Below are 11707 nucleotides of genomic sequence, written 5' to 3'. Positions count from 1 at the left end.
GAAGGTGTGGTATTTTGCCAATGAGACAACTCCACAATAGACCAAAATGACACAGAAATTAAAAACTATAGGTCACAGTACGGCCTTAAACAATGAGCAAAGCCTATACCGCATTGTCAGCTATAAAAGGCCTCGAAATGACAATGTGAAACAATTCAAACGAAAAAACTAATTTATGGTGGGTTTTTTTAACGAAAAACAAATATGTAACACATAAACAAACGACATCCACTAATTTACAGGCTCCTGACATGGTACAGGCACATACATAATGTGGCGGGGTTAAACATGTTAGCTGAATCCCAACCCTCCCAGTGAGGCAGTGGTATAACAGTACTTTTTGTTATTGTCTATGTATGACCTTAGTTATATTGCATGCTAAAAAAAGAGATCGTCCTCTTTGGTTATCTGGATATGAACACAAATATATGTAGCATTTCATGTCTACTTAGTGACCTATAGTTGTTAATTATGTGTCATTTGGTCTCTTGTGGAGAAAACTTAAAAGTCATATTTGACAGTTTCATGGGGAGTCCAGAATGTTGTCGGTTTCTTCCATGAACAGTTTGTGCAGAATCGAAAGATATTTTATTCAATTTAAAAGTAAATCTTTTTGTGAAATCGTTAATGTAGATTGTCTTATCACTTCCTCCAGCATAGATTTTGGCAGCTGAATCACAATCCACAATCCACAGACCCCCAAATATCAGTTTTCAAACGGATAACTTCCGTCAGCGTCGGTTCACTGTCTGATCTCTGTCGGATAACATTTGGTAGAATCTGGACGCAGTCGTGACAGACTTGGTCGAATTTTACCAGGCGAAAGATACAAATTGGATTAGGAGCGGATTGAGAACGGGGTTATCGGGATAAATTCGCTTGGAAACGGTTGAATATCGACGCTTCCTGAAAAATATTTGATTGATGTCGTGATTAAATTATTTGTTTTACAATCTTAATTAAAGTTTGAATTTATATCCACGATTCACAGGATCTTGATCAGGCTTTGGAAAATTTTTAATCGTGAATGGTCCTGTCAAGGACGGCAGTAAAAATCGTGAATGTGTTACCCCAGCTAAATATAGATCTTAGATAGCAATACATTAAGTTCAGCATTTTTTCTCTAAAAATGTCTAATACAACTCAACATCAAAGATCATCAAGCAATTTCCTCGAATTTTGTTTGCTTTTGTCTTTACTGGTTTTATTGGTAACAGGAACGTATGTTAATGATATATATCATCATATTAAGTTACATCCTGCTACATTTTTGCCTATCCTGTTACCGATAGCAGTATTGCATCTGCAAATGCTAAATTATGAAGATTAAGACGTTATAATCATTAGATGAGTTCAACTTGACAACAAATCATTTCATTATGTGTACAACTATATTACCATAAACATTCAAAGTCGTGTCTGTCTTGTCTGTCTATCCTGATACTATAACCATAGCAACTTAAGTAACAGATAGACAAATTTCACAATTTTGTAAATGCTGTTGTGAAAAAACTACTCCCTTTGAAATGATAATGTTTTTCTGTTGTGATTTTGGTTTCCAAAATGTTATTGCATTTTTTACAATTATATTATGATCTAATTTTAGTGTAACTAATAAATATGTTGGTAGCAGCATATAGTATACATACCTAAAAAGGTATCCACTAATTTATTTACATGTCATGATTCTATTTTCTACAATGTTATCATCAAGAAGAGTGCACATTCAGGTATTGAAATAGGGTTACCGTAGCAGTGTAAATTTAACATCTTTGCACCAGCAATTAATTGAAGATAATGGCAACAACGGTATGTCATCATATGAACTTGACCAATGAGTAAAACCCACAGAAGCTTGAAAAGTTCCATGACAAAACATAAAAATTATTCAAAAGAGAGAATGTGACCTGTTATACGGTAAAACCATATATGGCAGACAGCTACCAACGATAATCACTTTAGGGACGACATAAAAATATCAATGAAGGATTAAAAATTAATTCAAATAGTTTGGGGGGTTGGGGTGGTGTTTTGTCAAAATGGCTGCAAGTTTTATTTAATTGGCATCGATTATCTATATCCTTATTGGTCAATCAATTTTCTTAAATTAAGTTAAAAGTGGGTAGGGGGTCAGTGAAAAACAAAATACAGTACATGAACTTGTCAAACGTCGATAAACAAGCCACGACAAGTGCCCTTTATCACACAACAACATGCACAAAATCATGATTCAATCGACAAAAAAGAACTATAACTTTAGCACACGAACTATGCTTTTCAACGTTGTACTTTAATTGATCTATCAATTTGTTTTTCATTTGAGCTTCAATCATGAGTCTTTTGTATAGACGAACAGTTCGTCTGGCGTTAAATTTTAATCCTGGTATCTAGTGCATCATAAGCCTATTTGGCTGGCTGATTATTTTGTAATTTAAAACATGTATATATTTGTATATTCAGGTTGCACTATAATAAATAAATCTTCTTCTTCTATGATGAGTATTGTTTTATGTTCATATCTTCCACTTTCACTGATTGTTAGAGTTTGTTCTTTATATGTTGTGATATTCCATTACTATTTCAAGTCAGGTGATTGTAATCAGTGACTGTTATTTTGTTGTTGATTGTCAAGTTTATTTTTCGTTTATTGTTTTGCCATAATTAGTTTTCCTGTATGAATTAATGCACATTGTGTCATATCGGGCTCTTTATTGCTGACTTTATTATGTTATAGTTCTTGTTCATTGTTGAAGGCCGTATGGTGAAATAACCTAGCTTACATGCACGTGATTTGGCATGTTTGGATCGTTGGGTATAGTTTTCTCAATATAATTTATACCAAATATCCTTATTTTTATATTCATATGAAGTATTGGCAGACGTAACCATGTTGTGGAAAACATACAAAGGGGTTGTGAGGTACCGGTTTCTGTGGATTTCGATGTTGTGGTAAAACTAAGGATTTAAATGTTAACAATTTTGATAGACTTGTATCTGGACTTTGGCATATCCACTAAATCAAATTTATAGGAAAGCACTATACTAAGTAAAACATCCACAGATGCCAAAATAGGAATGGTAAGTGAGCGGAGGAATTCAATCCATTCGAGTCTAAATAAGGATGGTAACGTCTCTTAAAATTAAGGTAGATAGCACAATGAATTAATAAAAGAATATTTATTCAAACATTCCAACCATCGTGTTCCTGATATTAAAACTCATTAATCAGAAGAGTGTTAATCTGGTTTATAACTATAAGTTTACTGTTTACAAAATTAAAATTGTTCGAACTAATACATTTCCCCCCGCATAATTACTGCAGGTATATTTTGCATAACCTTTAGGAAAATGGGTCCTCAATGGTCGCCAACTTCGCACATTGTACATTATTTGGCCTATTCAATATTTTTTAATTCGGTCGTCACTTATGAATCTTTTGTAATATTCTTTTATAAACATGCGAGTGTATTTTAATGTTGACGTGTTCTGGGTGTAACTGTAAGGCCAACGTTGTTAGAACGTTTGCCTTGTGTGTATGATTGAATGTTGCGAGTATATTGCGTTTAAATTTTGACATTAACAAGATACGATATTGAAGGATGTTACAAAGGTAGAAATTCCACTGTCAATCAAACTGAAGTTAGGAACAAATATTTCGCAGGGTATTGTTTTTTTGTTGTTGTAAAAAGTAAAATCACAAAAATACTGAACTCCGAGGAAAATTCAAAACGGAAAGTCCCTAATCAAATGGCAAAATCATTTGATAAATTTAAACAGATCAAACGAATTGACAACAACTGTAAGAGAATCAGTGCCGTTCACATGATTCTGAAAAATGATCGAACATGCAGAACTACATTTACACCAAATAAACATATATTTTCTCTAAAGTTGGCATAAAAAGATCCACACACTTGTTATCATCAAGTTTATTATTTTTATGTCCTTATCATCATGACCCACAGTCAGCGTTTTGCCAACTACACACACTTCCTGTTCTCTTGCATAATCCCTTTTTACGATAGCAATCAATGTCAGACATCCATCCTGTGGGAAGCAGACATCCGCTTGTGGCAAATTTTCCAGGTTCAAGACGAGGGTTCTTAATTTCCTAAACAAGAGAAAAAACGTTGTATGCATGATGAAATAAAAAAAAACAATCTCACAATTTGTAAGTCATACAACTTGTTAAAAAAAGCATGTAGCTATTGCTTATACTTTTACATCTACTGTACATATGCTTTTCATGCAAAATCGAATAAAAACAGACAATACCATGCAAAATAACCACTACATGACATAGCAAAAAATAAAAACTGAACTGCAGCACGCACTTCATCATAAATCTAAATGTACATAAGCGATGAACAACTGTTAGCAGATTCCGCTCTTTATATGACACGCATCTGGTTGCTCCTGTCAAACCATTATTCACTATTCTAATATGACGTGCTTCTTTCGCTTTGTGAACAAACCCATGCTCTAAATCCAATAAAATTTGTTTGCACATGCGTATATTGACTTCTTCAGAATAATGAATTTTATCACACTATCATGCACTTAATATATTTCCTTAACTTCAACAAATGGAAGTTTTTAACGATAACGACCTTAACTTGAAAACACTTTCAAACTCTTAAATGGTGCACATGATGTTACTTATTCATTTATTATGACTGTAATGTGTTGCATTCCGAAATTGACATATTTGACCTAGATACGACAACCATTTATGCTGGCTGTTCAAATCCCTCCCTCTGAAAAATCTCAGAAAAAAACAGAACCTTGAGAACCGATTGAAATCAGGAGGACTGAAGTCAAGGGAGGGGAATAAGACGTCCCATGTTAACTGACCGATATCAACAACTTCGTTTGGCATGGTGCTTAGATCGTCGTAGTTTGAACTATAGGAACTGAAGCATGATCCATTGGTGAGACGAGAGCCGGTTTCTTCTGCTTTTTACAGAAGGGAGATTGAGAGTTTGGAGACATAAAAATACAGCATATACCCCAAGGAACATCAAAGAAACTGTCCCTTACGGTGAAGGCTCTGTGATGGTATAAGGATGCATCTCTCATGACTACAAATTGGACTTTTTCACAATACGAGGAAACCTTAATGGTGATCAATGCATAAGATAAGTTCTTCGGCCAGGAGTTGTACCTCATTTTGATAACCACAAATTAGCTGCAAGACCTTTGTTTATGGATGACAACGCTAGGCCGCATCATTCAAGGGAGGTTATCACATTTCTTAAAGGCGAAGCAGTATCTGCTCTGCCATGGCCTGCCATGAGGCAGGATTTAAATCCGATAGAGCATATTTGAAACACGTTAGGTCGTCGGGTACAGGGCAACGGATCACCGTACAAAATTTACATCAGTTGGAAGCAGCATTGCACCGGTAATGACGGCAAATACCACAGAAGGTAACCAACTAACTGGAGGAATGAGACGCCGGGTTGAGACCTGCATCCAATAGGTATTATCATAGAAACGTATTATTGAATACTGAATTATGGATATCGTTAACAGACTTACAATAGACGTTTTCTAAGTGAAATGACATTAGAATCATGCATAACGAACTAAGAAAATCATTACTTAAAATGAACATGTTTTAGAGTTTAAACTGAACTTGTTGTTTTGTGACAACCTATTCATTAAATTCTCATTTTTGTTACAGTTTGTTGTGTATTTCTTAAAGCTTATGTAATGTCCTAACAATTTGCATTATTTTTTTTGCCACCAATTGTTCCAGGATCTTATGACCCTTCTCGTAATATTTGTCAATTCGAAAAAACGTGGGGGTGCTTTACTTTTTTCTTTGTGTATATATATATAAAAAATGATAAACACTTAAAAACGACAACTACTGTACATCAGATTCACGACTGAGGACAGGTGCAAACAAATGCAGCGGGTTTATTTGTAAAATAGGTACCAACTTTCACCCTTATCTGAAACAATACTTACTTTACAATCACAATTTTGTAAGTATGAATCAGAACCGCCACTGAACAGGTACAACATCAACTCAAATGTAACATCAGTGATCTTATAAATGAAGTTACCACACGTTGAAGTAAATATTCTTCCCGTTTTTTTGCTCCTCCGACCTGAAATGAAAAAGAAAGCATTTTGTTGATTTATACTACCATAAAATATTATGTTGTTCAATCAACGTATTTCTCTATTCTTGTGTAGAAACATTTACTTGTATTATCAATTTATACTTCTGGAAAATAAAAATTTGTATAATTGATATTATATAAATCATTTTTTAAATTCGGATACTTGTTCAAATGCAAAGACACATTTGTACAATATTGCATATCAAGTACCTACATAACATGCATCAGGTATCAACAGGCATGTAAACTCGTATAAAGAAAACCACCAAGAGTCATATTTGGCTGTCGTTTGTTTTTCTTAACGAAAGAGAGAGAATCTAATTATTATGAAGTGAAAAAATACAGAAAGTGAAGAAAGACAATTTAGTATTGTAAACATGTGATCAATAACAAACTAGTCACTGAACGTGTTACAGTAGAATGCAATGAGTACGTAGTTAAAGGTATAATAATAACTTTTGTTAGATTTATTTGCTAGCCGAACCATGAAGTCATAATGGGATAGGTAAACTGCCCTCGTTTAAAAGTAGAATAGTCTGAAAAATTACCAATCTTTCTGTCTGCAGGACTAGACTACTCGGAAAGTATGGTAGTACGTATACACCTAACATAATACTGACTTCATGATTCAGCTTACTTGCAAGCTAACCAAAGATTCTACCTTTACCTACACACACTCAGTGAATTCCGCTGCAAACTTTTTATCTTTTTGCGAATATTTAAACCATGTTAAAGTTATGGTGTTACTCTGTACCTGACAATACATACTGTTCTCCGACAGTCATGAATCTTACACCACACATCGAAGAAGTGGAATACGTTTCTATGATAATTGTTGAACCAATTGTTTCATGAACACCCTGAAACATTCAATGTATATTTTAGCATAAATATTAAACAATGTTGAACCAATTGTTTCATGAACACCCTGAAACATTCAATGTATATTTTAGCATAAATATTAAACAATGTTGAACCAATTGTTTCATGAACACCCTGAAACATTCAATGTATATTTTAGCATAAATATTAAACAATGTTGAACCAATTGTTTCATGAACACCCTGAAACATTCAATGTATATTTTAGCATAAATATTAAACAATGTTGAACCAATTGTTTCATGAACACCCCAACACATTCAATGTATATTTTAGCATAAATATTAAACAATGTTGAACCAATTGTTTCATGAACACCCCAACACATTCAATGTATATTTTAGCATAGATATGAAACAATAAAAGCAATACGTTTGGTTTAAGGTAACACGCTACCGAATGACATATCTCCCGTCAATTGTAAAACAACAAACATAATACCTTTGTTATAAATGAAAAGCAATTATTTTTTTTTATATACAGTTACGACAACTGAGTATTTCGTAATATCTTTTGTTGTAAATAGGGTAAAGGAATAAACTAAGTGTAGATATAACGTACTTTGATAAAACCAAGATAAAAATTCAATTTGTACACCGGATCATCATCATGTTCATAACTGATTTCCCAAATCAGGAAGAGTAATGTGTACACCGGATCATCATGCGCATATCTAATTTCCGAATCAGAAAGAGTTTAAACAAATCCAACTTAAGAAATTATGTTTACACATCAGTGTGTTTGTATTGAACCAAACTAATTATGGCTTCTGTTTATTTAACATTCAAATTGTAATATCTGATTGACTTATTTCATCCAAATGCATTATACTCTAAAACATTCATAAAAAGCTCTGATTTTTTTTTATAGCTCCATTGTAAATAACAAGTCCATAACATAAAAGATACTGCAAAAAGTAAAATAACCCCAAAAATACCGAAATACGAGGAAAATTTAAAACGGAAAGTCCCTTAAAAAATGGCACAAATGAAAAGCTCAAACATATCGAATGAATGGATAAAAATTTATTGTCATATTCCTGACTTGGCACGTGCATTTTTCTTGTGTAGGAAATAGTTAATTAAACTGTTTTTTCTTATTTTTGAGTGTAAATTCACATTGCGATAAGACGTGTCACGGTACTTGTCTATCCCAAATTCATGTATTTGGTTTTGATGTTATATTTGTTATTCTCGTGGGATTTTTTCTGATGCTTGGTCCGTTTCTGTGTGTGTTACATTGTAGTGTCGTTGTTCTCCTCTTATATTTAATGCGTTTCCCTCAGTTTAAGTTTTGTTACACCGATTTTGTTTTTTGTCCATGGATTTATGAGTTTGAACAGCGGTATACTACTGTTGCCTTTATTTATAGCTATCTAAACCTCTCACTTGTATGACAGTCGAATACGATTCCATTATTTTGACAACAATTTGTGAACGAAACAAACAGACACAACTGTCGATAAAAAGTTAACAACAGTCAATATTGAGTTATAATCTTAATCACTATAAAAACAAACAAATACGTCAACAAAACAAATCATATTATTTCGCTGATACTACATTTTCTGTTTTATTTAAATAAGTAAAGATCTAACTTTAACATCTCTACTCGCGCACGTGGCGAAAAAGCGAAAAAGAAATCGATCGCAAAAATTAATTGGTTTACAGTGTTCGATATGTTCATACAAAAATTTTCTGATTGCACGGAAATATGTTTTTTTTATTTTGCAATCTATTATGTCTATCTTACCTTCAATGACTTGAGTAGTTTGAAGTGATATTTTATCTCATCTCCTCCCTTAGTAATTTCCTTTTTTATTACTCTCCCGACCAGTACTAAGAAAGGATAAAACATGGTTATTGGCACATAATCAAATCAGACAAAGGCACCCCCTAAAACCATCACATCATAAGAAAATCCAAACCTTTACACACATGATTTTTTTTTTAAACTGATTGAAACTACGGCATTTACTAGAAGTTATTCGTACACGATGGAGAAAATAAACCTTACTTTGAGATTATCGCATTAGAAATCTAACCTTTGCAAAAAATCGTCCGTGTTAGAACACTTTTTATAACGGAAATCATTTTTAGTTCCGAAAATTACTTCAGATTTAATTAAAAAAAATATAAATACCATGAACACATCATGCTTAGGGAAAACATACATAATTCAATTCATAAAATCGTTGGGACAACACTTTTTCCAGCTTATATCTTAGTACGATTTCGTCTGTTGCAAATGTGGTTGGAATACACACAAATGCGTCATTGCTATAGCTTTTCAATATAATTTTTTTTCAATCTTTCATGTCGATTTACGAGATCTCAACATCGGTAAAAAAACACATTAACAAAAAATACCGAACTCCGAAGAAAACGGAATATAACTAGAAAATCAAGTGTCAAATTCAAAAGCTCAAACTCATCAAACGATGAATAACAACTGTCATATTCATAACTTGGTTAAAGCATTTCTTAACGTAGAAAATGGTGGATTAAATCTTGTTTTATAGCAAGCTAAGCCTCCTTTATGAAATCCTACGAAATAATTGTTACTTTTTCACATTTTTAACAAATAAAAATAGCTGCAATGTTAGACGTACAATAGATCTAGAGACAATTATTTCCCGCCAAATTTCGAGTGCTTGTATTTAGCAAAACAGTACACAGATCTTTCATTTTTCTCTCACTTTTTTTAGTTCTTTTATTTTTATACAATCATTTTGAATTCGAGATATTAGCCTTTGAAAATTTGGCGGGAAAATTATCTCTTTTGATTTTTCATTGCTTTATAATTGACAAGTTAAAGCTCTCAAAAACTATTCAAAAATAACAACGATTTTATAGACTTTTACTGATAAAAAGAAAAACGGGGGTCAATGAGCCAAATTTATGAAGACATTCAAATGGACAAAACTAGAGCATTCCGAAAATCTGATGAAAATCTAAAAACATGACAAGCGAACATCCTTAAGGGCATACGATACAGTTACAGGGGATGTAATGACGTTGCTAACGTAAAACGTTATTTTAGCGATGTCAAACTATGACATATCGGGAAAAGATGCATTTTCCGACTGATTTTTATCATTCAAACTGATTTAATTTGAAAATGAGTGCATGGACCCCTATTTTTTAAAACGGCAATTTGTTTCATTTTGCAAGGAGATTATGTGACCCAAATTTTATAAAACTGTAAATAGAGGATTTTTTTAAATTTTGATAAACATGCAGCAAAAAATGACGTTTGTTCCTCTATTCCTGAACATTTGATAAATATGAGTTATTTGTAATGTTTCTTATAAATTACAGAAATTACCGATTATTTAACAAAAAACCATTTGTGTTTATCTTTTAAAAAAAATAGTTATGTCTTTCTTTCGAAAAAGAAAATACGGACACAAATCTGAATTTTGAGCAAATATACAAAATTTCGAACTCATTTTACTCAAAAAGTAGCACATGAAGGTATATTTTTATTACATATTTGATTTAATCAGGTAAAAAATAGCCTATATGCAAATTTTCATCAACTTGTAAATAATACAGGTTCAAAACTGTATCGTATGCCCTTACAAAGCTTTCAAATTGTTTAAGGTATGTATCATTACAACATAAACAGAGGACGATTTATAAATAAGAAGGGGGGGGGGGGGGGAACACGGAGCTTTGACAGATTCTTGTAAGCGAAATATGAATTGAAATCAATTGGACAGATTTATGAATATGTGATTTATAAAAAAAATATGAAACTTTTTTTGACAATCAAACACTGGAAGGTAATGCCTATTAAAAGAAGTTCAAAATGGGAGAACAAAAAAAAATCTTTTACAATTTTAACTTTGTGTCACTTTGTTTGAACAACTGAATTGACTGACACGTCGCAAGAATTAAAGAGTTTTATTGCACCCTGTCCACATTTGTTATTTATTTTATTTTAATCAATATTGTAGAAAAAATAAATCGTGAGGGTTTTATTTCACTTACTAGTCTCCTGTTTTTGTAGTATACCACTTATTCAATTGACACATGAAAAAAGTGAGAAAAAAAACTAACATACCAAACTCCGAGGAAACGTCAAAACGGAAATTCCGTATCATAAGGCTAAATCAAAAGCTCAAACACATCAAACGAATAACTGTCATTTTCCTGACTTCGTACAATTTTTTTCTTATGTTTCAAATGTTGGATTAAACCGGTATTTTTTAGCTAGCTAAACCTCTCACTTGTATGCTAGTTGCATGAAATACCATTATATACATGATATAAACGACGATGTGTAAACAAAACAAACAGACATTAGAGGTAAAAATGTCAAAATTAGGGTACAATTGACATCTGAAGGAATAGATACAAATTTACTTACATAATTCTGAGGTGGATAAAAGCTAAGCAATATACTAACCGGCAGCATCTTCCCTGCAAAATATTCTTTGTGGGTGTCTTGGTGGGCACCGACATGCACTTGATATGTATGTAACCCATAGCAAAATCAGTAATACACATGTTACTTTGCAAGACATTTTCAGAAGCCTGTTACACGTTATATAATATTATTTTATATTTTCATCGATCAATACATATAAGTAGTAAACAATCACGTGTTCTTATTTACATGAATAAGTTAATATATATTAACATATATATAACGTCATTAAATTTTTATACAGGATGTTTACTTATA

General features: G+C 32.5%; 1 protein-coding gene across 1 annotated transcript; it reads right to left on the bottom strand.

Moving 5' to 3' along the window:
• Positions 1-3913: 3913 nt before the first annotated feature.
• Positions 3914-11707, bottom strand: LOC139528462 (metalloproteinase inhibitor 2-like). The gene is made up of 5 exons (XM_071324446.1): positions 11429-11707; positions 8768-8853; positions 6889-6994; positions 5977-6119; positions 3914-4111 (listed from the first exon to the last, which is right to left on the bottom strand). The coding sequence occupies exons 1-5, from the start codon at positions 11544-11546 to the stop codon at positions 3953-3955; spliced, it is 612 nt and encodes a 203-aa protein (XP_071180547.1). The 5' UTR covers positions 11547-11707; the 3' UTR covers positions 3914-3952.

Source organism: Mytilus edulis, chromosome 6 (genome assembly GCF_963676685.1).
Source record: "Mytilus edulis chromosome 6, xbMytEdul2.2, whole genome shotgun sequence".
Lineage (NCBI taxonomy): Eukaryota > Metazoa > Mollusca > Bivalvia > Mytilida > Mytilidae > Mytilus > Mytilus edulis.
This window is presented reverse-complemented; position numbering and strand designations above follow the sequence as displayed.

Bases quoted from the DNA above. Each gene is read 5' to 3' on its own strand.
- LOC139528462 (XM_071324446.1), bottom strand. From the start codon at position 11,546: ATGTCTTGCAAAGTAACATGTGTATTACTGATTTTGCTATGGGTTACA. The intron at 6,995-8,767 runs GTAAGATAGACA...TGAATGTTTCAG, and splicing joins AACTACTCAAGTCATTGAAG to GGTGTTCATGAAACAATTGG. The intron at 6,120-6,888 runs GTACAGAGTAAC...TTTTCATTTCAG, and splicing joins AGAACAGTATGTATTGTCAG to GTCGGAGGAGCAAAAAAACG.